This window comes from Neomonachus schauinslandi, chromosome X (assembly GCF_002201575.2).
Source record: "Neomonachus schauinslandi chromosome X, ASM220157v2, whole genome shotgun sequence".
NCBI classification, from domain to species: Eukaryota; Metazoa; Chordata; class Mammalia; order Carnivora; family Phocidae; genus Neomonachus; species Neomonachus schauinslandi.
Window position 1 is genome coordinate 71,199,026 of NC_058419.1, and position 27,900 is coordinate 71,226,925.

Here is a 27,900-nt window from a genome sequence, read left to right on the forward strand (position 1 = left end):
GTAATTCTAATTCCAAAAATACATTTTAAGAGTACCAAAATCTCTAAGTACTTAAGCTCAAACTGAATAAATTAGATGAAAGGATGCAGGGTATTTGTTTATACTTGTGTTTAGCTTTATACATCCCAAAGTATTTTAATATGGTTGCTCTCAGTTTATTCCCCTTCTGGTGAGGAGGATAGTAAAGATTATTATCCTTATAATTATTATTCCTAGCACCACGTGAATACTTCTAATATGGCAATTATCATACCATACTGCAATTGCAGACATATATGTCCCCCATCAGACTGTGAGCTCTTTGAGAGAAGGGACCATGCCTTATTCAGCTTTGTACTCTTAGCACCTCATTCAACATCTATCTAATAGATTAAAAACATTTTGTTGGATGGATCAATTTATAGAAGAAAATATGAAACACAGAATAAAAAGCACACAATACTGTACTATACTATACTATACTATACTATACTATACTATACTATACTATACTATACTATACTATACTATACTAGTTTGTAGTATAGAAGACATTCCATGCAGACCAGAGGTCTTGGCTTCTTTGAGGCAATATTTGGCTTTATTTTAAGATAGATACGAAATATTTACAAATGAAAACATGTGTTTTCAAGATAAAACATGATATTAATGCAACATAGGACCCCTAAAAAGAGAATTACATAGTGGAAGGTAAATAAGTATCACCACTGCATTTTAATTTTCAGCATAACGGCAAAAAAGGTGAATGAATTTAATAAAAAATCTGAGATTCTTAGTATCAGTACATTAAAACACTAGTTTTTTAAAAAACTGATATTTTAACTTAACTTTTTTTTAAGATTTTATTTAAATTCCAGTTAGTTAACATACAGTACTGACTAATATTAGTTTCAGGTGTATAACACAGTGATTCAACACTTCATACAACACCTGGTATTCATCACAACAAGTGCACTCCTTATTCCCAACACCTATTTTACCCATCCCCCCACCCACCTGCATTCTGGTAAACGTCAGTTTGTTCTCTATAGTGAAGAGTCTGTTTCTTGGTTTGCCCCTCCCTTTTGTTCCCCTTTGCTCATTTGTTTTGTTTCTTAAATTCTACATATGAGTGAAATATACACCTCATCTTCTTTCTTGATTCATCAGTCAATGGACACTTGGGCTGTTTCCATAATTTGTCTATTATGGATAATGCTGATATGAACATCAGGGTGCCTGTATCCCTTTGAATTAGCATTTTTGTATTCTTTGGATAAATACCTAGTAGTGCAATTGTTGGATCATAGAGTAGTTCTATTTTTAACGTTTTGAGGAAACTCCATATTGTTTTCCAGAGTAGCTGAACCAGTTTGCATTCCCATCAACAGTGCAACAGGATTCCTTGTCCTCTACATCCTCACCAACACCTGGTGTTTTTGTGTTGTTGATTTTACCATTCTGACAGGTGTAAGATGATATTTCATTGTAGCTTTGATTTGTTATTTCCCTGATGATCAGTGGTTGAGCACCTTTCAAGTGTGTGTTGCCCTTTGGTATGTCTTCTTTGTAAAAATGTTTATTCATATCTTCTACCCATTTTTTAATTGAATTATTCATATTTTCAGTGTTGAGTTTTATAAATTCTTTATATATTTTGGATACTAACCCTTTATCAGATGTTATTTGCAAATATCTGCCCCCATTCCAGAGGTTGCCTTTTAGTTTTGTTGATTGTTTCCTTTGCTGTGCAGATACCTAGGAATAAACCTAACAAAGAGTTGGGAGAACCGTATCCGAAAACTATAAAATGCTGATGAAAGAAATTGAAGAGGACACAAACAAATGGAAAGACATTCCATGCTCATGGATTAGAAGAACAAATATTGTTAAAATGTCTATACTGTCCAAAGAAATCTACACATTTCATGAAGTCCCTATCAAAATACCAACAGCATTTTTAACAGAGCTACAACAAACAATCCTAAAATTTGTATGGAACCATAAAAGACCCTGAATAGCCAAAGCAATCTTGAACAAGAAATGCAGAGCTGGTGGCATCATAATTCCAGATTTCAAGTTATATTACAAAGCTGTAGTAATCTAAATAGTATGGTACTGGCACAAAAAAAGACACATAGATCAATGGAAAAGAATAGAAAACCTGGAAATGAACCCACAACTATATGGTCAATTAATTTTCAACAAAGCAGGAAAGAATATCCAATGGGAAAAAGACAGTATCTTCAAAAATGGTGCTGGGAAAACTGAACAGCTACATGCAAAAGAATAAAACTGGACCACTTTCTTATACTATACATAAACATAAATTCAAAACGGATTAAGAACCTAAATGTGAGACCTGAAACCATAAAAAATCCTAGAAGATAACACAAGCAGTAACTTCTTTGACATTGGCCATAGCACCTTCATTCTAGATTTGTATCCTGAGGCAAGGGTAACAAAAGCAAAAATAAACTATTGGGACTTAAAAATAAAAAATAAAAAGCTTCTGCACATGTTTTCCTTTTCATTCTAGGCTTTTTGTTTAGCTTGCAAGCTTCAACTTTGCCTTCTACTAGTAGTGCTGGGATTTATTTTTAGGGATGGAAATTATAATAGAGTCTGACATCATTTTTGATGTATTACCAATGGTAGTTTTTGAGCTCCATCCCTCCTTCTTTTTCCTTTTTTTGCCCCACATCAGGGCAAACTATTAAGAAAGGCCAGGGCAGTCCTTCTCATGGTGCTGACAGGGAAGTTCAAACCATGCAAATCATAGCACAATAAACCCCATCTCAGGCTTATCACCTAACCACCATCAAAACCAAAGCCACTTGCCTTTCCCTTTACTCAAGCCATTTCAGACTGGCTTGGGACTCAGTCTTGCTCTCCCCAGAAAACCTCATTATATGAGTTATAAACCTTTTCATAACCTTTTAGTGTAAATGTGGCAGGGAAACTACAAGACAACTGGTACTGTGAGTAGGCTGCTGAGGCAATTACCATCACCACCTGGGGGGGTCTATATTCTCTTGCTTTTGGCTTGCTGTCTGCTGGCCAGGGTACACTTTGAGCCTTGCTACGACCTGCTGTCCAACTTGTGCTATGTGTGATGCTGTGCTATACTGTGTTTGCCAAGTCCTACTGAGCCTGTTACAGATCTAACCAACCTAAAGCAGAAGTTTCAGTAAGTGACATTTAAGGATAGGAGTATGGGTTTGGGACCCTCCTTAAAGTAGCTCTGGGTTGTGTCTATCAGCCAGGGTCTATCTGTGTATTTAATATTGAATCATATGTTTTGATTCTAGCATAAGGCATGGCTAGTGCTAGGCTCAGGGAAATGACTTTTACCCTATGACCATTGATTGTATGTCTTAATGAGGATTGGCCCTCATTTTATAGAGTGTTTAGAAGAAAAACTAGATGCTGTACAATATGTGGGCCCGTTAGGTGGTTGGTAATGCGAAGAAGAGTAGTCAGCATGTGGCATGCTGAAGTCCACACTCTGAAAATCAGATGGCTCACTAGGACCCTACTGAATGCCTTTGCTACTGCTTCTGCTGCTACGTCACCAAAGAACATCTTGATCCTCATGGTTATAGAGGAACACTGTAGCACACAGTAGCACAGGCCCTTATGAAAATCAGCTGTGGATGCTTTATTTCAACCTTTTTAAAAGGTCCAGGGAGCCTGGGTGGCTCAGATGGTTAAGCGTCTGCCTTCGGCTCAGGTCATGATCTCAGGGTCCTGGGATCGAGTCCCACATTGGGCTCCCTGCTCCTTGGGAGCCTGCTTCTCCCTCTGCCTTTCTCTCTCGCTCTCTCATGAATAAAAAAAAAAAAAAATCTTAAAAAAAAAAAAAGGTCCAGCAGACACCATTATCCTATTGGACAAATGCAAAGGGGAACAACAAAGACTGGTTCAGTTGAGGACCATGGCTTGTCAATATACCAAGAGCTTAATTCAAACGTGACTTAAGCCCAAGGTCTTTAAATCGAGTAAATCAATAATCACCATGGGAGGGGCCCTTAACCCTGGTGTCACTGAATTGAGACTCTCTGGAGGAATAAACTTATAAATACAAGCAGGGCAGACAGAACCTTCTTCCCCTCAAAGTATGTCCAATAATGGCAAAAAATAAACAAACAAACAAACAAAAACCTTGATAAAGGGAAAGAAAACAGAAACTAAAATGGAGGTCCATGGTTTTACCACAGTTAGAAATCTAAAATTTGCTAAAAACAATTTATGCAATAGAAAGGTAAACAGGGTATCAATTGGCCTTTGCTTTACAACTTAGGTTCTAAATTAATTTTAACATCTATCAAGATGTACCACTTGGCAAATCTTCATAGACTTAATCAATACTGGGTCTCTAGTTATAATTATACCTGAAGATCCCACGAAATAGAAACAAAGTACCCCTGAGGGGAATTACCAAACATAAAATAGAGGACAAACAGGTATGCCTCACTTTAACCACTGTAACTCTTAACTTGCCTAAATTCCTCATGGTCATAGTGCTCCCTGGCCTAAAATATCCCATAGTGGACATTGATGCTCTGACTTAAAAGAGTAACAGACTGAGGGCGCCTGAGTGGCTCAGTGGGTTAAGCTGCCTATGGCTCAGGTCATGATACCTTCCTAGGATCAAGTCCCGCATCAGGCTCCCTGCTCAGCGGGGAGTCTGCTTCTCCCTCTCCCTCTGCCCCTCTCCCCCTACTTCTGCTCTCTCTCACACAAATAAATAAGATCTTAAAAAAAAATAGTAGACTGAAATAGAATTATTTGGCACTTACAATAAGCTTGACAAATCATACACAAAGGACCATCCACCCATAGTTAAAATAGTTAATATGGCCCAATATGATTAAAAAGTGGCCTATAGGAATTAAGACCCATTATACAAGGCCTACTGAATAAAGAGGCCATTATTCCTATTGTCTTCCCCTTCAATAGCCCAATTTGGTCAATGCCTATACCTGATAAAAATAAATGACATTTAACAGTGGATTACGACCAACCTGCTGACATAGTACTCCTAATTAAGGTTCCCCAACACAATATTAAAATTACTGACTCCAAGAACTGGAAAATATTTTGTTTTCATAGATTTGGTTAATATTCAGTGCCACTTTCAATATCCTCTCAACTGCAGTTTGCCTTCACCTTCAAAGGGATAAAATACACCTGGCTACCCATAGGGTATGTCAATAGCCCTGTTGTAAGATCTTTGTCAGCAAGACCTTAAATGCATCCAATTTTTTCAAGGAGTGCAGATATATTACATACCTGAGAATCTTAGAATGGGGGCTGGCCATGCTAGAAAGACAAGCCATATCACTTAGGATGGAGGCTTTGGGTCATGTAGTATCAGATGACCCAAAGACTGAGTTCAGTCACATGGGCAATCAATCAATCAAGTCTATGTAATGAAGACCCAGTAAGAAGTCTGGACATGGAAGCTTAGGTGAGATTTCCTGGGTTGTCAATATTTAGTGTTGATACGTATTGATGCAAGGAGGGTAACTCATACTGAGGACAATGAAAGCTTTATGTTTGGAGTCATCCTTGACACTGCTGTATGGGTCTTTTCCTTTGGTTGAAATTTGTATACTATCCCTCTAATAAATGACGTACAAAAAATATACAATATATAAATAATAAAAATAACAAAATTAAAATAGGGAAAATAAAAGAAGAGGAAGCCAAAATACAACTCTAAGGTCAATACAGTTGCTGTCATTGGTTATACAATTTGGATTGGTGTATCCTGTCATGACAAGAATTTATATTTGCATAAGGTCTCAGAATTTACAAAATATTTTTTTACTATAAAAACTCTAAGTTATAATTTTACTTACCCCTTATACCCATTTGTAGAAGTATTATTCTTATTCCCATTTTTATACTGGAAGGAATTTTAAAAATATTTTATTTTAAAAAAATTTTAATTTCAGTGAACAATGTTAATCTAGTTACAGGTATACAATACATTGATCCAACAGTTCCATACATTACTCAATGATCATAAAGATAAGTGTACTCCTATTCTCCTTCACCTATTTCACCTATACCCACACCCACCTCCCGTCTGATAACCATCTGTTTGCTCTCTATAGTTAAGAGTCTGTTTTTTGGTTTATCTCTTTCTTTTCCCCTTTGTTTTCTTTCTTACAATCCCACATATAAGTGAAATCATATGGTACTTGTCTTTCTCTGACTGGCTTATTTCACTTAGCATTATACTCTCCAGAACCATCCATGTTGTTGCAAATGCCAATATTTTGCTCTTTTTTTATGACTGAATAATATTGCATTGTATATATATACCACATCTTCTTTACCCATTCATCTATCAATGGACACCTGGGCTGCTTCCATAGTTTGGCTATTGTAAATAATGCTGCAATAAACATAGGGGTGCATGATCATCAGGGAAATACAAATCAAAACTACAATGAGATACCACCTCACACCTGTCAGAATGGCTAAAATTAACAACAAAAGAAATGACAGGTGTTGGCAATGATGCAGAGAAAGGGGAACCCTCTTGCACAGTTGGTAGGAATGTAAACTGGTGCAGCCACTCTGGAGAATGGTTTGGAAGTTCCTCAAAAAGTTAAAAATAGAACTACCCTAAGATCCAGCAATTGTACTACTAGGTATTTACCCAAAGGATACAAAAATACAGATTCAAGGGGCACATGCACCCTGATGTTTATGGCAGCACTGTAAACAGCCAAACTATGGAAAGAGCCCAAATGTCCATTGAATGATGAATGTATAAAGAAGATGTGGTCTACATACACGTATATATATATAATGGAATATCATTCAGCCATCAAAAAGAATGAAATCTTGTCCACAGACCTGTACCCCTGAAACAAATAATACATTATAGGTTGATAAAAAAAAAAAAGAATGAAATCTTGTCATTTGCAACGACATGGATGGAGCTAGAATGTATGCTAAGTGAAATAAGTCAGTCAGAGAAAGACAAATACTATATGATTTCATTCATATGTGGAATTTTGGACAGAAAACAAATGAACATATGGGAAGGGGAAAAGAAAGAAAGGAGATTGGGATACAAACCATAAGGTAATCTTAATGATAGAGAACAACCTGAGGGCTGATGTAGGAGGGTGGGTGGGAGATGGGTTGGATGGGAAATGGGTATTGAAGAGGGTCCTTGTTGGGATGAGCAATGGGTGTTGCATGTAAGTGATGAATCACTGAATTCTATTCCACAAACCAATATTGTACTGTATGCTAAGTAAAATTTAAAAAATAAATAACATAGGGATGCATATATCCCTTTGGTTTAGTATTTTCACATTCTTTAGTAAATACCCAGTAGTGCAATTCCTGGATCATAAGACAGTTCTATTTTTAATTTTTTTGAGGAACCTTCATACTGTTTTCCAGAGTGGCTGCACCAGTTTGCATTCCCACAAACAGTGCAAGAGGGTGTTCCTTTTTCTCTGCATCCTCGCCAACATCTGTTGTTTCCTGTGTTAATTTTAACCATTCTGACAGGTGTGAGGTGGTATTTTATGGTAGTTTCGATTTGTATTTCACTGATGATGACTAGTGTTGAGCATCCTTTCATGTGTCTGTTGGTCATCTGTATGTCTTTGGAGAAATGTCTGTTCATGTTTTCTGCCATTTTTAATCAGATTATTTGTTTCTTGGGTGTTGGGTATTTTAAGTTCTTTTTAAATTTTTTTTTAAAGATTTTTATTTATTTATTTGAGAGAGAAAGAGAGAGCACATGAGAGGGAGGAGGGTCAGAGGGAGGAGCAGACTCCCCGCAGAGCGGGGAGCCCGATGCGGGACTCGATCCCGGGACTCCAGGATCATGACCTGAGCTGAAGGCAGTCGCTTAACCAACTGAGCCACCCAGGCGCCCCTTAAGTTCTTTATACATTTTGGACGATAATGCTTTACTGGATCTATCACTTGCAAATATCTTCTCTCAGTCAGAAGCTTCTCTTTAGATTTGTTTGTTATTTCCTTTGCTGTGCAGAGGCTTTTTATTTTGCTGTAGTGCCAATACTGCTTTTGTTTCCCTTGCCTCCAAAGACATTTCTAGAAAGATGCTGCTACAACCGGTATCAGAGAAATTACTGACTGGGCTCTCTTCTAAGATTTTTATGTTTTCAGGTCTCACATTTAGGTCCTTATCCATTTTTTTTCTTTGAGAGAGAGTGGGGGAGGGGCATGGGGAGAGGGGAGGGAGGGGGAAGAGAAAGAGAGAGAGAGAGAGACTCTTAACGGAGACTCCAGGCACAGTGCAGAGCCCCATGCAGGGTTTAATCCCACAACCCCAAGATCATGACCTGAGCTAAAGAGTCGGATGCTCAACTGACTGAGACACCCAGGCACTCCAGGTCCTTAATCCATTTTGTGTTTATTTTTGTGTATGGTGTAAGAAAGTGGTCCAATTTCATTCTTTTGAAAATAGATGTCTAGTTTTCCCTACACCATTTTTGAAGAGACTGTCTTTCCCATCGGATATTCTTGCCTCCTTTGTTGAAGATTAATTGACCATATAGTTGTAGGTTTATTTCTGGGCTTTCTATTCTGTTCTATTGATCTATGTGTCTATTTATGTGCCAGTACCATACTGTTTTACCATACCATACCATTACAGCTTTGTAATATAACTTGAAGTCTGGAATTGTGACACCTCCAATTTTGTTTTTCAAGACTGCTTTGGCTATTTGGGATGTTTGTCATTCCATATAAATTTTAGGATTGTCTATTTTAGCCCTGTGAAAAATGATGTTGGCATTCTGATAGGGATTGCATGAAAAGTGTAGATTGCTTTGGATAGTATAGACATTTTTAACAATATTTGTTCTTTCAATCCATGAGCATGGAATGTCTTTCCATTTCTTTGTGTCATCTTCAGTATCCTCCATCAGTGTTTTATAGTTTTCAGAATACAGGTCCTTCACCTCTTTGGTTAGGTTTATTCATATGTAACCTAATTATGTTTGTTGCAAATGTAAATGGGATTGTTAAATTTCTCTTTCTGCTGCTTCATTATTAATGTACAGAAATGCAACAGATTTCTATACATTCATTTTTTATCCTGAATTCATTTATCAGTTCTAGTAGTTTTTTGGTGGAGTCTTCAGGGTTTTCTATATAAAGTATCATGTCATCTGCTAGTAGTGAAAATTTTACTTCTTAATTACCAATTTGGATGCCTTTTTTTCTTTTTGTTGTCTGATTGCTGTGGCTAGGACTTCCAGTACTATGTTGAATGAAAGTGATGAGGGTGGACATCCTTGTCTTGTTCCTGACCTTAGGGGAAAAGCTCTCCATTTTTCCCCACTGATGATGATGTTATCTGTGGGTTTTTCATATAAGGCCTTTATTATGTTGAGGTCTGCTCCCTCTAAATCTACTTTGGTTTCATGGTATGATGAATGGATGTTGTACTTTGTCAAATGCTTTTTCTGCATCTATTGAAACGATCATATGGTTTTTATCCTTTCCCTTATTGATTTCCCATTGAGTGATTTGCAAATATTAAACCACCCTTGCAACTGAGGAATAGATTCCACTTGATCATGGTGAATGATGTTTTTTTAATGTACTGTTGGAGTCAGTCTGCTGATATGTTATCGAGGATTTTTGCTTCTATGTTCATCAGAGGTATTGGCCTGTATTTCTTTTCTTTCTTTCTTTTTTTTTTTTTTGTGGTGTGTTTATCTGGTTTTTGTAACAGGATAATGCTGGCCTCATAGAATGAATTTGGAAGTTTTCCTTCCTTTTCTATTTTTTTTGGAATAGTTTGAGAAGAATAGGTATTAACTCATCTTTTATTTGGTGGAATTCACCTGTGAATATGTCTGGTCCTGGTCTTTTGTTTTTTGAGTATTTTTTGATTACTGATGCAGTTTCCTTGCTGGAAATTGGTCTGTACAAATTTTCCATTTCTTCCTGCTTCACTTTTGGTAGGTTATATGTTTCTAGGAATTTATTCATGTCTTCTAGGTTGTCCAATTTGTTGGCATATAATTTTTCATAACATTCTCTTAAAAGTTTTTGTATTTCTGTGGTATTAGTTGTTATTTCTCCTCTTTCATTTGTAATTTTATTTAAGTCTTCCCTCTCTCTCTCTCTCTTTTGATTTGAGTCTGGCTAGAGGTTTATCGATTTTGTTGATCTTTTAGAGAACAAGCTCCCGGTTTCACTGATTTGTTCTATTGGTTTTTTTTAGGTTCTACATCATTTATTTCTTCTCTAATCTTTATTATTTCCTTCCTTTTGCTGGTTTGGAATTTTGATTGTTCTTCTTTTTCTAGTTCCTTTAGGCATAAGTTTAGGTTGTTTGAAATTTTATCAAATAAAATATACTTGAAGTAAATTAAGTTCAGAGATATTATGTGACCTATTCAAGGGTCTTTGGCAATATCAGGATTGGGAAGCCAGGTCTTCTGATTTCAAAGTTCACATTCTTTATACTGATACATTCAGATGTTCTCGTGCTACCAATTCTCTAAGTGGTATTCCCTGTTAGTGATCAGATGGGTGGACACTGGTTGCTCTGATCCAATGCATTTCAGGAGCCTGTTTCTCAGTCTATTCATTTAAGGAAGTAGACCATATGGTCTCGAAGGAACTTCCATACTTTGAAAGTGTTTGGCATTAGAACTGGTTGATAGGGAGACATACAGAAGTTCTAGTCTAGGAAATAACTCCTCAACTGTCATTAGATTATTTACCCTGGATGGGAGAATTGTGGTAGCAGAGGTAAAGGCTAAGAAATCACGTGCTTCCCTTCTATGCTCCAAAATCTGAATTTATTATTTGTGTTTTTGAAACATGGTAGAGGTGTCCTTTTCCAGTAATCTATATCCTACCCAGGATTCAGGGATGAATTCAAGTTGAATCATCTTGATAATGTTTTCCCAGACTATGCTAGCCCACAGCCATTTCTTCTCTCTCCTGCTTGCATCAGCACTTACCTGTCCCAGTCACTTTAGCTCTTACTCATATACAGTATTATTTTTCTTATTTAACAGTATCTTGTACAACAGTTGTTCAAAACATACGTATTATATTTTAAATTTTGCCTACTTAGTGGACTGAATCCTCTTAAGATACTAAATGTCAGGGATTTTAATTCCCCTTATTGAAATAGAATTTTCTTACTAGTTCCCATTTACAACTGTATGTCATTCATTACTCAGTCACATTTCCAACTACTGTTTACTCTTAATTGTTTGAGGTGTGGAGGGCATATAACCACATAATTTCTCTGTAAAACCACTGGGTAAACATAAGTATACAATATAAAATTGCATCATTTCTTTTTCATAAAGTCCAAAGCAAATTGGATTTAAATGGAATTTAACCTCATTCTTAACATGGCCTATGAGTCTTGGCATGGTTTAGTCTCTACCTAAACTTAAAACCTCCTCTTGCTTCACTCTCTCCCTCTTCCTCTCTCTACTCCAGCTATACTTAAATCCTTTCATTTGTCCAAATTCACCATGCTCCCTCCTACCACAGGACCTTGCACATGTCATTCCCTGTGCTTGGAACTATCTTACCTATCCCCCTCCCTGTCTGTTAACTCTTACTCTTCCTTCAGATGTTAGTCGTATCACTTCCTCAGGAAAGTCTTGATCATTGTCATGACTGAATCAAGGCATGCTATCATATGGTTTCATGGCATTATATTCTCTCTTTTGAAGCATGTAACACAGTTGTAAATTTTACATTTATTGGTGATTTCTGATGTTTCTCTCTCCCCCTAAATTGTTGTAAGCTCAGTGAAGGTGGGATTGTCTTTTTTATCTCCACACCATTCCAGCATTTAGCACAGTGCCTTGCATATTCTAAGTACTCAACCAATATTTGTTAGATGAATAAACGTGCACTTCCAACAAAATACAAAAAGGCCTTAGTTATGTTGATAATCCCACTAATACATACTCTCTCTTCTTCATAGAACAAGTTAAGACTATTCATTTAGGAAATACTGCCACCACAAGCATGCCTTAACATTGACAATAATTGATCTTTTCCATTATATAAATGGAAAAGCTGAAGTCTAGTGTGATCAGGTGACTTCTTCAAGGCAGAATAAGTTCTGAAATTCAGATATTTTGATTATATTTCCAGTGTTCCCTCTACTACATCACACAAGGTAGATGGTACAATAGAAAAATCATACATTATCAAATCAGGTAACCTGGCCTAGAATTCTGTTTTATTTACAATGTGGCAAATGGCAAAATACTTAACTTCTCCTAAATAATTTCTCTGTATATTGAGAATAATGCCTATCATACAAGGTTTATGTGAGAGTTAGAAAACTAACACACAGATCCTCCAGCATATTACCTAGCACATGGTAGGTAGGGAGTCAATAAATGATAGATATGCTGTAAACTAAACCTTGATTGTTCATCTTAAAATTCAGATTTTTGTATTTTGGGCTTTCCTATATTAGAGCACATTATATACCAAGTCAAACAAATGTGTGTAAATAATTTAGGATACCTATTTGTTATTTGTAAAGCTTTGATTACTTTTCAGATATAGCATGTCCTGATCAGGAATGTTTGGGTTAGAGTTTAAGCAGGGACCACAGCTGCTTAACTTCAACCAGCATCCTGAGCTCGTGCTTGCTTAATTAAAGCATTTTGTGTTGGTGATTTTAACAGCACGTGCTGTTAATTATTGCAGTGAGTTTGGCTTTACCATAAAGGCAAACCAATATGGAAGCTCTTACCTGGGAAAAAGTAAAATGGTTTTTAGTTTAGTTTACCTTTGTTTCACTTTTATAAGAAGAGAGGGTAAAAAATAAATAAAAATGATTTATCTTGGCAAGGCATTTTGGAAAACAAGAGAATGTACCCACTTCAAAAACAGTGAGTGGCCCAGTGCCACAATACATATCAGATTGATAATTAAAAGGTTAATTTCATTCGTATATTCACTCATTCAACAGATACTTGAGTACCTTCTCTGTGCCAAGCACTGTAGATTCAATAGTGAGAAAAAGCAGATATGGTTCCTTTGAGTGTAGTGGGGGAGACTGACTATACATAACTACACAGGCCCTTCCAGAGGCAAAGAAAGCTGGAGTGTTTTTTAATTTCTAGGTTGCTGAAGCTCTTCCTACACTTCTTGTAGCTCTGATACAGATCAGAATTTGACATTAAATTGGTCCAGGACATTTCTCAGGGGAATTAGTTAGGATGTTTCAGAATGTCCTTGTTAAAAGAAATCCTCACCTCCAAGCATTTGCAGGACAGAAAGCCCAGGGTCAGTAGGACAATAAGACCGAAAGCTCTAAATTTTTAGAGTAAAAATGGAGGTAGGTTGTAGTCTTGTGCCACTTTATGACCTTAGGCAAGTTATTTCACCTCTGTTCCTTAGTTTCCTCATCTATTAGAATGATGTTACAACTTAAAAATAACAACACCAATAACAAAGATCCTATGACAACATTATAATAAGGCTTCAGGGTATTCTAGATTTCTATGAGAATTTGGTAAACACTTACTGTAAATTTATTAAACTGTTCTACCCGGTATTAAAAACTACATATTTAGTTTGGTAACAGTTTTTAATTAAATTATTTTTACAGAATCCAAAGTTTGGAAGGAGTCTCTAGAGACGCTTTAGTTACATGAACATCATCCCACTACTCAATCATGTTAGATGATTGCCTATTCTATTTCATAAGGTTTTTTTCAGGAGTGAGATTCAGCTATCTCCCTTGGTTGACTGATCAAGTATTTAATACACCTTGTTATTGAGCATTTCTTCCTTACATGTAACTTAACACTTTCAATACAATTTAGGCCTGTTTTAACACTCCCAATATACTTTAAGCCTGTTTCTTTTAGCTTTGTCCACATGAGAGAAAGAGAACCGGTGGTTGGCATCCATTTATAATATTTCACAGATGTGGAGACAAAAATTAAATCACAACCTCATCCTTCTCAGCAGAGTAAACTGTGTTTTTAACTCTGATTTCTATGATCCTTTGAGTTATATATCTCAAAAGAAATAAGAAATCTTATCTACTTTATATCAAAGAAATATTAGTGAAGCACATCCTTTATAACATATAAGATAGGATTATTAGGATAGTGATGATTACAGGCAATATAACTCACTGATGTAGTTATCAAGCACGGTATGAGAACCATTTTTCTAACACAACTTTTAAAAAAATAATCTTTGAATTTATCTTTTTGAAATGCTAAAAAGATAAAAATCATTTAATTCAGAGAATGTTCACAGAAGCACTGGTATGAATGCATCTCAGAAATCTTAGTATCTGTATCAGCTTTACATAATTATTTCAGCCACTCAAAAAATCTTAAAAGGAAAAAAAAAGAAATTACTGAATCTTTGATCACTTAGGTTTCCTAGTTTCATATATTTATTTATTTAAAGTTTTAATTTTACTTCAAGTTAGTTAAAATAGTGTTATATTCATTTCAGGTGTACAAAATAGTGAGTCAACAATTCCATATATCACCTGGTGCTCATCACAACAAGTGCATTCCTTACTCCCTATCACCTATTTGACCCAACACCCCTTACTCTCCCCTCTGGTAACCATCTGTTTCTTCTCTATAATTATCTGTTTCTCGGTTGTCTCTCTGACTGAATTACTTCGGTTACTATTATACTCTCTAGCTTCATCCATGCCGTTGCAAATGGTAATATTTCCTTCATTTTATGGCTAAATAATATTCCATTATACATACATACACATACACACACTTCTTTATCCATTCATCAATCAATGGCTACTTGGGCTGTTTCTAGATCTTCGCTATTGTAAATAATGCTGCAATAAACATAAAGGTGCATATATCCCTTCTGTTTAGTGTTTTCATATTCTTTGGTAAATACCCACTAGTGGAAGTCATGGATCATAGGATAGTTCTATTTTTAATTTTTTGAAGAACCTCCATACTGTTTTCCAGAGTGGCTGTGCCAGTTTACATTCCAACCAGCAGTGCAAGAGAGTTCGTTTTTGCCACATCACCAATACCTGTTCTTTCTTGTGTTGTTGGTTTTAGCCATTCTGACAGATGTGAGATGATATATCATTGTAGTTTTGATTTGTATGGTAAGTGATGATGAATATCTTTTCATGTGTCTGTTGGCCATCTGAATGTCTTCTTTGGAGCCTATTCAAGTCTTCTGCCCATTTTTTAATTGGATTATTTGTTTCTTGGGTGTTGAGTATTGTAAGTTCTTTATATATTTTGGATACTAACCCATTATCAGATATGTCACTTGAAAATATCTTCTCCCATTCCATAGATTGCCTTTTAGTTTTGTTGATTGTTTTCTTCACTGTGCAGAAGCTTCATTTTGATGTAGCCCTAATAGTTTTTCACTTTTGTTTCCCTTGCCTCAGGAGACATATCTAGAAAAAAAGTTGCTATGGCTGATGTTGAAGAGGTTACTGCATGGGTTCTCTTATAGGCTTTTTATGATTTCAGGTCTCACATTTAAGTCTTTAATCCATTTTGAATTTTTGTGTATAGTGTAAGAAAGTGGTCCAGTTTTCCCAACACCGTTTGTTGAAGAAACTGTCCTTTTCCCATTGGATATTCTTTCCTGCTTTAGTGAAGGTTAATTGACCATATATTTGTGGGTTCATTTCTGGGTTTTCTATTCTGTTCCATTGATCTATGTTCTGTTTTTGTGTCAGTGCCATACTATTTTGATCACTCCACCTTTGCAATATAACTTGAAGTCTGGAGTTGTAATACCTCCAGCTTTGCATTTCTTTTTTAAGATTGCTTTGGCTATTTGGGGTCTTTTGTGGTTCCATACAAATTTTAGAATTGTTTGTTCTAGTTCTGTGAGAAATCCTGTTGGTATTTTGATAGGGATCGCATTAAATGTATAGATTGCTTTGGGTAGTATAGACATTTTAACAATATTTGTTCTTCCAATCTATGAGCATGGAATGTCTTTCCTTTGCTTGTGTGGCCTTCAATTTCTATTATCAATGTTTTATAGTTTTCAGAGTACAGGTCTTTTACCTCTCTGATTAGGTTTATTCCTGGGTATCTTATGATGTTTGCTGAAATTGTAAATGAGATTGATTTCTTAATTTCTCTTTCTACTGCTTCATTATTGGTGTATAGAAATGCAACTGATTTCTGTACATTGGTTTTTGTATCCTGCCACTTTACTGATTTTATCAATTCTAGCAGTTTTTGAGTGGAGTCTCAGGTTTTCTATATAGAGTATCATGTCATGTGCAAATAGTGAACATTTACTTCTTCCTTCTTGATTTTGATGTCTTTTATTTCTTTTTGTTATCAGATTGCTGTGGCTAGGACTTGCAGTACTATGTTAAATAGAAGTGGTGAGAATGGACATCCTTGTCTGGTTCCTGATCTTTGGGGAGATCTTAGTTTTTTCCTATGATGATGTTAGTTGTGGGTTTTTCATATATGGCCATTATTATATTGAGGGATGTTCCCTCTAAACCTGCTTTGCTGAGGGTTTTTATCATAAATGGATGTTGTACATTGTCAAATGTTTTCTGTGTCTATTGAAATGTTTCTTATATTTTTTATTGATGCGATGTATTATGTTGATTGATTTGTGAATACTGAACCACGCTTGCAATCGAGGAGTAAATCCCAATTGATTGTGGTGAATGATTTTTCTAATGTATTGTTGAATTCAGCCTGCTAGTATTTTTTTTTAAGATTTTATTTATTTATTTGAGAGACAGAGAATGAGAGAGAACACATGAGAGGGGATAGGGTCAGAGGGCAAAGCAGACTCCCTGCTGAGCAGGGAGCCTGATGTGGGACTCGATCCAGGGACTCCAGGATCATGACCTGAGCCGAAGGCAGTTGCTTAACCAACTGAGCCACCCAGGCGCCCCAGCCTGCTAGTATTTTATTGAGGATTTTTGCATCTATGTTCATCAGGGATATTGGCCTGTAGTTCTCTTTTTTAGCGGTGCTTTACCTGGTTTCAGTGTCAGGATAATGCTGGCCTCATAGAATGAATTTAGAAGTTTTCCTTCCTTTTCTATTTTTTGGAATAGTTTGAGAAGAACAGGTATTAGCTCTTCTTTAAATGTTTGGTAGAACTCACCTGTGAAGACATCTGGTCTTGGACTTTTTTTTTATTGGGAGTTATACTGATTCAATTTCTTTGCTGTTAATTGGTCTGTTCAAATTTTTCATTTCTTCCTTGCATTTTGGTAGTTAATGCAATTCTAGGAATTCATCCATTTCTTCTAGGCTGTCCAATGTGTTGTCATATGCTTTTTCATAATATTTTTTTAAATTGTATTTCTGTGGCATTGGTTGTTATTTTTCCTCTCTCATTTGTGATTTTACTCCTTTCTATTTTTTTTCCTGACAAGTGTGGCTAGAGGTTTATCAATTTTGTTAATCTTTTCACAGAACCAGCTCCTGGTTTCATTGATCTGTTTAATGTATTTTAGGTTCTATATCATTTATTTCTGCTCTAATGTTATTTCCTTACTGCTGCTGGTTTTAGGTTTTGTTTGTGTTTCTTTTTCTAGGTCCTTTAGGTGTAAGATTAGGTTCTTTATTTGAGATTTCTCTTGCTTCTTGAGGTAGGCCTGAATTACTATAAACCTCCCTGTTAGAACCACTTTTGTGGCATCCCAAATATTTTGGACTGTTGTGTTTTGTGATTTGTTTCCATGTACTTTTTTAGTATCTTCTTTTATTTCCTGGTTGATTCACTCATTATTTAGTAGCATGTTATTTAACCTCCATATATCTGTGGTCATTCCAGATTTTTTCTTGCAGTTGACTTCTAGTTTCACAGTGTTGTGGTCAGAAAAGATGCAAGGTATGACTTTGATCTTCTTGAATTTGTTGAGGCTTGTTTTGTGACTTAATATGTGATCTATTCTGGGGAATGTTCCATGTGCACATATAAGGAATGTGTATTCTGCTGTTTTAGGATGGAATGTTCTGAATATATCTGTTAAATACATGTGGTGCAGTGTGTCATTCAAAATCATTGATTCTTTGTTGATTTTCTGTTTAGATGATCTGTCCATTAATGTGAGTGGGGTATTAACATCCCCATTATTGTATTTTTATCAATTAGTTCCTTCGTTTGTTATTAACTGTTTTATATATTTTGGTGCTCCCATGTGCAGTGCATAAATATTTACAATTGTTGTATCTTTTTGTTGCATTGTTCCCTTTATTATTATATAGCAGTTCTGTCTCTTGTTATACTCTTTGTTTCAAAATCTACTCTGGCTTTCTTTTGACATGCATTTGCATGATAGATGTTTCTCCATCCCTTTGCTTTCAATCTGCAGGTGTCTTTAGGTCTAAAATGAGTCTCCATATCACTTGCCATCAGGTAAGTGCAAATCAAAACCACAATGAAATACCACCTTACACCAATTAGAATGGCAAAAATTAAAAAAACAGGAAACAACAAATGTTGGTGAGGATGTAGAGAAAGAGGAACTCTCTTACACTGTTGGTGGGAATGCAAGCTGGTACAGCCACTCAGGAAAACAGTATGGAGGATCCTGAAGACATTAAAAATAGAGCTATCCTATGGCCCAGCAATTGCACTACTGGGTATTTACCCCAAAGATACAGATGTAGTGAAAAGAAGGGGCACCTGCACCCCAATGTTCATAGCAGCAATAGCCACAATAGCCAAATGGTGGAAGGAGCCGAGATCTCCTTCAACAGATGAATGGATAAAGAAGATGTGGTTCATATATACAATAGCATATTACTCAGCCATCAGAAATATGAATACCTACCATTTGCATTGACATGGATGGAACTGGAGGATATCATGCTAGGTGAAATAAGTCAAGCAGAGAAAGACAATTATCATATGGTCTCACTAATATGTGAAATATAAGGAATATTGCAGAGGACCATAGGGGAAGAGATGGAAAACTGGGAAAAAATCAGAGAGGGAGATAAACCATGAGAGACTCTGGACTCTGGGAAACAAATTGAGGGTTGCAGAAGGGAGGTGGGTGGGGGGATGGGGTAACTGGGTGATGGGCATTAAGGAGGGCATGTGATCTGATGAGCACTGGGTGTTATATGCAACTAATGAGTCATTGAACACTACATCAAAAACTAATGATGTACTATATGTTGGCAAATTGAATTTATTAAAAAATAAAATAAAATGAGTCTCTTGTAGGCAGCATATATATGGGTCTTGTTTTTTTTATCCATTCTGTCACCCTATGTCTTTTTATTGGAACATTTAGGCCATTTACATTCAAATAATTACTGATAGATATGAATTTATTACCATTTTATTACTTGTTTTGTGTTTGTTTTTGAAGATATTCTTGGATCCTTTCTTGTATTTCTCTTTCATGGTTTGCTGGTTTTCTTTAGTTATATATTTGGATTTCTCTTTATTCTTTGCATATTTATTACTGGGTTTTGATATATGGTTACCATTACATTTGTATGTAACATCTTCTGCATATAGCAGTCTATATTAAGTTGATAGTTGTTTATGTTTGAACCACTTCTTTTCTCCTCTCATCCCCGTTTTAGGTATATATGGTGTCATATACCTTTCTTTTGTAACTTCCTTGACTGATTTTTTTTTTTACAAAAATATTCCTTTTTACTGCTTTTGTGTTTCCTACATTTTACCGTCACTTTTGGTCTCTCCTTTCCACTCAGAGTCCCCTTAATATTTCTTGCAGTGCTGGTTTAGTGGTCATGAACTCCTTTACTTTTTGTTTGTCTGGGAAACTATCTCTCCTCCTACTCTGAATGATAGCCTTGCTGGATAGCATATTCCTGGCTGCAGATTTTTCCATTTTGCACTTTATCATGTCACTCCCTTCTGTCTTGCAAAGTTTGTGTTGAAAAATCTCTTGGTATTCTGATAGGTTTTCCCTTATAAGTTATTGACTTCTTTTGCTCCTTTTAAGATTTTTTTGTTTGTTTGTTTATCACTGTGTTTTGCCAATTTAGTTACAATATGTGTTCTTGTAGGCCTGCTTTTGTTGATTTTAATGGGAGTTCTCTGTGACTTTTGGTTCTGGATGTCTCTTTCATTCCCCAGATTAGGGAAATTTTCTATTATTTCTTCAAATAAATTTCCTGTTCCTTTTTCTGTCCCTCCTTTTTCTGGGACTCCTATAATATGATTTATTATGTTTGATGGAGTCACTGAGTTCCCTAAGTCTATTCTCATATTGCTTATTTCTTTTTTTCTTGGTTTTGTTCAGCTTGATTACTTTCCATTACTCTGTCTTCTAGGTCATTATTTTGTTTCTCTGCTTCTTCCATCCTGCTGTTCATTCCATCAAGTGTGTTTCTCATTTTGTTAATTGAGCCCTTTATCTCTGCTATGTTATCCCTTATCTCTGTGTTAAGAGTCTAACTCATGTCTTCCACTCTTTTCTCAAGTCCAGAGTATCCTTATGTTCACTGCTTTAAATTCTCTATCAGACATGTTACTTATATCTGTTTTGCCTTGGTCTCTGGCCATGGCCTTGTTCTGTTCTTTCATTTGGGTAAATTTCTCTGTCTCCTCATTTTGTCTGCCTGTGTCTGTTTCTGTGTATTATGAAAGTCACCTATGTCTTCTGCTTTTGAAAGTAGTGACTTTATAAAGAAGAGGTCTTAGAGTGCCCTGCTGTGCAGTATTCCCTGTTCACCAGAACTTGGCACTTCAGGAGAGCATCCTATGTGTGTTGCTTATGCCCTGTTGTTGTGTCTGAGTCATTTTTCCTTTCAGTGCAGTTGTGGAACTCATACAGGCCAGCTCTGAGGATGTCTGCCTGCCTTGGAACTTGGGAGTGGGCTGGGGGTGTTAGCAAAATTTATGCTGGGCCACTAGTCCTATCCCAGATTTCCCAAAGCACTGAGGTGGCTATGGGCTGCATGTCAGGGCAGCTAGGGGGTGCAAAGATGGGCACAGTGTGTGGTGATGGCTGGGTGCAGCTGGGTCCAGTGTGCAGTGGTGGGTGGTGGTGTGTGGCTAGGCATGGTGCAAAGTGGCAGCTGTGCATCTGGTGGCTGGGTACAGTGTGTGGTGGTGGCTGGGCACTTGGCAACTGGGCAGGGTGCATGTGCTATCAACATTTTCCCTGAACCCTGGGCCAAGGCTAGTAGGCCTGGAGTGGACAAGTCCTCAGGAAAATTCATGGGCATGGCACACTGCTAGCTGGTTAGGTAGCAAGTGTCTGTGCAATGCCGCATCCTGCAGGTAGCTCTGTGCTTATGCTGGGCAGTGGGGGAGGAAAATGGTGCCTGCCAGCTCCCTCCTTTTTGGGGAAGTCCCCAAACATGTTCCAAATTCAGCATGAACAGATATATCTCCCATTTGCTCCTAGCATTGTGTAAAACTGGCATTTTTATGTTGCCTCTCCTTGCAGGCTGCTCTTTCTTTAAGGGTGAGGACTCAGCTACCACTTGCCCTCTGGGCTCACCCAGTGCTGAGTCAGTTGACCTTTAAAGGTCCAGACTCCAAGTCCAACTGATTATACAAACCCCTCTGGTTTTCAAAGCCAAACATTATGGGGATCAATCTTCCCCATGTGAACTCCCTGGTGTTAGGGCCCATTTCTCTGCCCTCTCCATGTGTGCAGCTTCTTCCCTCCTGCAGGCATCCTCCCCCCAACTTTCTGACCTTCCTAACTTTTCAGATGCAGATTTTTCTCCATATGTAGTTGTGGAGTTTGTTGTTAGTCTTTGGATCACTCTCTGCTTTATTTATTTTAATGCAGATGATATCTACTTGTAAACGTGTAATGGGGAGAGCTCAGGGTCCTCCTACTCCACCATCTTCCCAAGCTCCCACAGTCTCAGTTCCTTCCTGTTATTAACCAGCCTCTAGCCTCTCTCAGAATACTGAATTTTGTCCCATGCCTGACTACCTACTGACTCCACAGATAGCACCACAAACTTTTTTGACTTGTTATGACATCTCTTGTTGCTTAGAAACAATATTACAGTCTACCAGAAGTTCTCAATACCTTCCCACATCATGTACTCTAGCTTAAGAACTGCTAATGAGGTATCATTTTGTTTTTAATGATTTAGAGAAAGGTATTTAAAAATGTACATATTCTTTGGCCTAGAAATTGCACTTCTGAAAATTTATCCTGAGGAAATAATTAAGGATATACACAAAGATTTAGCTACAATTATGTTTACTGTACCACTGTTTATAGGAAGAAAAACTTGGAAACAATTCTGATATCTAATAAGATAGGGTTAGTAAGTATGTCATGGTACATTCATACTACAGAATACTACATAGCCCCTCTTTCAAGCTTCAGACTTTCACATCCAACTTCCTACTCAACAGTTCTGTCTATTTAAGGGTGAGCTTCTAACCTTCCCCCCACAAATCTAGTTCTTATTTCAGTGAATTGCACCACCTTCTATCCAGTTCTCCAATCCAGAAACCTGGATGTTATCCTTAACTTCCCCCCCCCTCAACATCCCATAAAATGAATCACCTAGTCTTGTTTATTTTACCTCCTAAATATCTAGTGAATCTAATTTTCAGCATCTTCACTGCCAACACCCTATTTTGAGGTAACATCATCTCACCTCATCAATTTCAATAGCCTCTTCACCGGCCTCCCCACATACACTCTAGTCCTTCAAAGCATTCTCTGCACTGCAGCCAGAAGGATCTCTCAAACACTTATAACTGAAATACAAAAAAGGTCTGTATTTTAGTTATTAGTATTACATCAGTGTTAGTTTCCTGGTTTTGAAAATTGTGCTGTGGTTATTTCAGATCTTATCACTGGGGTAATATGGGTAAAGGGTATATTGAAAGTCCTTGTACTATTTTTGAAACTTATGACTCTAAATTATTCACAAATAAAAAGTTAAAAAATTTTTAATGTGAAGCTGATCACAGTATCCCTTACTTAAAGCCTTTCAATAGCTTCCTATCACTATTAGGCTAAAGGTTAAAACCCTCACTATAGCTTACAACACCCTGCAGTCTGATCTCTGCCTATATAACAAACTAGTTCTTTAAAAAAAAATAACTCTTCCCTTTGTTCTCTGTGCTTGCCACACCAGTCTTCTTTCAGTCCCTTGACTATACCATGCTTTTTTATGCTATTGAGTCTTGGCACAGGTGTTTCTTCTGTCCAGAATCTCTCCTAGTCACTCCTTTGTTTGCTTAGTTAACTCCTATTCATCCTTCAGATTTCAACTCAAACATTTCTGAGTGAAAAGCAGTCAATAAATATTTGTTAAGTGAAAAAATACAAGAGGGACAGGTGTAAATAGTGAGCCCCTTACCAAGATATATGTAAAGAGAAAAAAAAATAAAGATACTTTATTTTGTTAAGGCCACTTGAAGTGGATTTTCTGTTTCTTGCAGCCAAAAGGACCTAAACTGATAAAGATGATACAACATGATAGAATGCAGACTACAAAAATAAAACTCATACCAGAGGGCCTCTGCCATCTTAATTGGGTTCCCTTTCAATCCACAGGTATGCCTTTATTTTGTGAACCAGATGGAGCCCTAAAAAGTTGAGTTAATCAAATTTTTATAAAATTAGAAATTGCCTATTGGCATACATTATAATTTCATACAATTCAGCCTTCATATCTGACTGGCCTTCAATTGGATATCACATTTATTTTCTCTGTATTCTCCCTTTTGTGGTAGAGAACATAGATTTTGAGCCAGGTTTCCTGAGATCAAACCCAAATTCTGTCACAAATGGGGTAACTTAGACACATTATCTGTGCCTCAGATGATTTTTTACCTGTAAAATTATTATAATGTCCATGAAATGGGGTTTTGTGAGAATTAAGTATCTAATATAAGTAAAGTATTTAAAAAGGACTTGGCACCAATAGGTAAATATTTGTTATTATTTTTATTAATCTTATCTCTAGAACTTCCCAATTATCTCTAAATTCTATCAAGTTCCTAGATGTAAATAGAGAATCCATAATTAATTTTCCAATTTTGTAAATTCAAATTTTGTTTTAAAAAATGATCATGGGTTGATACTTGTTGAAGCTATATGATGTATATACACACATGGGGTGGCCATTGTACTATTATGTGTACATGTTTGAATTTTCCAGAACAAAAAAGTGAAAAAGCTTAAAGGAAGCATATCTTCCCTGTCATAAATTAAGTACAAACATATATGCCCTTCAAAGGGCAATATTTTATTCAAATGAAAAGTAAAGCACTATAATTCACTCATCAGATACTGTTTCATTTGCTGGTTTTGGGGGTATATGTGTAAAAAGATTACACAATTTTAGAGCATTTGCTGACTAAACCAAAAATAAGTAACAAGAAAATTACTGGCTGCCAAATTTTCAATTCATCCAAGAAATTCTATGAGGCACTTTGGACTAAAAGTGAACACCTGGCACTAGTGGTATATTTAAATATTATAGTGTGGAGCAAACCATCTAGAAGTTTTGCTCCACTTACCTCAAGAAGACAGTCAGACACTGGTTCATGTTAAATGTATAATTCTGTAATATAATACAAAGTTGAGAGCAACAACAACAAAAGTTGGTTGCCAGGTGACTCATCCTTTGTTCTGCTATACTTGTGAGCCTAAATAGTCTTACTAAACATAGAAGGCATGCTACATATATTAAGGGACCCCTGGCAGCAGGCTATTTCAGTCACTGAGTTGCTCTCACACTGAATATTCTTTCTTGATTAATGTGCTATCAACTGAACCAGGATTAAATAAATTATATAGCTAAGCAAACTTAATGGGCAAAAGTAGAATCTGAACTCTCTCTCTCTTTCTCTCTCTCTCACACACACACACACACACAGAGATCTTGACAAAAGAAGACATACAATGCTTTCTCATGGTGCAGGTGCTATTGACTTACTAGGCTTCCTTTATATTTTTCATTTACCAAATTCATTTGAATACTCACTAATCAGAACTATTAGGATGTATTAAGGATTAGATTATTTAGTTAAGCAGCCACCACATTGATAAGCAAAAAATGCTCAGGATGCTCAAAATGTGCTGATAGAATAAACCTAGAAAAACATCTTCTAAATGGCTCTAAAACAGGCCTGGGTATCAGAAACATATTCAAGTTAGACCCAACATTAATATATTATTTTAACACTTACCGAATTACAAAGCACTTATTTGACTTGATTTCTCCCTCTTCATTTAGGAAAGCTGTTCCATCAGCTGCTTGGTATGTTTAACTATGGTAACAAATCACCTGTATACTTTCTGAAGTTATGACAAAGACTATATAACTGCAACCTGAAAGGTGGATGGCCTTACAAGAGAATGAATACAGAAAAGGAGGGAAAAGGAGATAAGGAGGGATACAGAAGAAATATTTCTTTAAAGCAGAAGGAAAGCTCAGTTGGCACAAGTATCACCAGGACAATAGTTTTGAGAACTTGCGTCAAATATGGCAAAGAGATCATGAAACAAGGACTGAGTAAAGGCTAATGGGTTTCAGAATTCAGCCTGAAATTACATTGACACTGGTTGTAATAGAATGGTGACAGTGGATGTATTATATACTGTAAAGTATCAAGGAATAAGGGTAGCGAGGAAATAGAGACAGCTAGTCTAGAGCATTCATTTGAAAAATTTGCCCCCAAGGAATCGGAGATGACTTTTTCATACTATCTTTGTTAATTTCATAAATCCTTCTGTTTAGTCATTCTGCTGCTACATCTGGTTCTGCTAAGAAACAAGATTAGACTGTGTGCACCACAATCTCTTCTGAAATTCAGAATGTTCTAAATTTTCAGCTTCTCCAGAAACCATCCTTATTTAATCCAATGAGAACTATTTCAATGCTTTTCTTAAACTTTTAACTCCAATGACAGTAGCGTGCTCAACCCCAACCCCACTGTTTAACTGAAGTTATTTCTGACATATACTGATGTTAATTCCTTATTCTATAATTCTTTATTGATCTATAGGTACATTTATACTTCATGCCTATCGAAGCAAGACTTAAATTCTGAAGAATATAACAATTTCTGTGACCTGGTGAATGATCCACAGAAAATAATTTGTTGATGTGGCCTTATTTCATTCTATACAAGAAATAATTCTGCAGTACAAGTAAGGGAAGTAAAAAATAACCCATATCAGTCACTCAAACCTTTTTTCATTTTGAGTATGTATATACATGTTGTTTTGCTCCAGTAATAGTTTGAGAGTTCAGACAGGTTATATTTTAGATATGTTGTCAAGCTCTCCCAGTCCTGGGTTGGCTTCAAAGGTCTTTTCACTGGTTAATTGACAACAGAGAAGCCAGGTTTCATGTGCTTTATTGGCTTGCTCCCTAGACCTGCGGTTTCTTACAATATATTTGAACTCTATCACTGGGACACCTCAATTAACAAATCCTCCAGGAATATAGCTCCTGTACAATGATATTGCCTCTGTTTAAAACAAGGACCTCTTGGGCGCCTGGGTGGCTCAGTCATTGGGCGTCTGCCTTCGGCTCAGGTCATGATCCTGGGGTCCTGGGATCAAGTCCCGCATCGGGCTCCCTGCTCGGCAGGAAGCCTGCCTCTCCCTCTCCCACTCCCCCTGCTTGTGTTCCTGCTCTAGCTATCTCTCTGTCAAATAAATGAATAAAATCTTAAAAAAAAAAAAAAAAAAAAGGACCTCTTTGTAATCACACAAAGCACCGCTAGTGTGCCTCACAGTTGAACAGAGTTGTTAAGCTACACATTTGTGTGTGGCTACAGAAGAACAAAATAACTTGTGGGCAAGGCTTCTTAACCTCTCCCTCTCCCTTCAGTCCAAGTCTCCTTAATGGCTGTATGATGTTTTCTAACAAATTTAATGTTATTTGTCTACACACAATTGAAAGTGAACAAAACTGTTCAGGACCCAGAAATCAAGTTTTCTGTGTGACTGATTCACCTTTCTACTTTTTCCCCCATCCACACTCTTCTCCATCTTGGTGGTACTCCTAATTTATAGTCTTTTCCCTTATCAAAAAAAACCCGAATGATCTAGACAGCACCTTTCCAAATCTCTAGCAACCCCGGTCTTTATTTGGCTCCCTGAATGGAAAACAAGGCAGGGGTAACTTGGCTGTAGCTGTTTCTGGGAACAAGTGAGGGGTGAAGATTTTTCAGATTCAGCACCTGCCTTATCCTTAAAAGTCTAACATGTCTTTTCCCTGAAAATTCTTTCCCCAAACCATTCCTGCTTTAAAAACTTAATCTTGCCCTCCCGATTCTATGATATTCCAAGATACATATTTTACATGTTCTGGGATATCATGTTTACTGCCATTTAATATTTTGATACTATACTTATATTTTCTGGTATTTTTACCATTTATCATGAAGCTTTTTATAATAAACTATGAATTATCTTTTTGAATAATTTTCTAATAGATATAATTGGGTATCTTAGATACTTGTTATACAGGTATACTTTAAGCAACTATAGATTTCTGTAGACCACGTGAGAATCACAAAAAGAATGTACTAGAGAATTCCTCCAATTAGCAAATGTCACTAACATATTCAAAACTGGATTAACTTCAACTTTGTAAGAATACCTCCACAGCAGCAGCTGGCAACTCAACTCTGCCACTGTACTTTGAAAGTATTCATAGACAATATATAAATGACTAGGTGTGGTGGTGTTCCAATAACACTTTATTTACAGACAGTAATTAAAAGCGTTGGTAAGGGTGTGGACAAACCAACCGGAACCCTAGTAAACTGCTGATGGTAGTGTAAAATGGTGCAGCCCCCTTGGAAAACAATCTGACAGTTCCTCAAATGGTTAAACACAGAGTTAACATATACTCCAATCATTCTACTTCCAGTTATTTATGTAACAGAAATGAATACATAAGTGTACACAAGAACTTGCTTATAAATTTTCCCAGAAGTGTTATGAGT

The 27,900-nt window shown here is 36.5% G+C and overlaps 1 protein-coding gene across 10 annotated transcripts in view; it reads right to left on the minus strand.

Moving 5' to 3' along the window:
- Positions 1-27,900, minus strand: part of EDA (ectodysplasin A) — a 413,437-nt gene that overhangs the window by 217,293 nt on the left and 168,244 nt on the right. For 3 of the 10 annotated variants that reach the window (XM_021680189.1, XM_021680179.1, XM_021680162.1), the window contains exon 5: positions 2,960-2,969. The exons of 6 other annotated variants lie outside the window; for them this stretch is intronic. In XM_021680189.1, coding sequence (XP_021535864.1) covers positions 2,960-2,969 — 10 coding nt within the window. Of the gene's footprint in view, positions 1-2,959; positions 2,970-21,099; positions 21,114-27,900 lie in introns of all 10 variants that reach the window. One more of the 10 variants, XM_021680205.1, reaches the window with a different exon arrangement.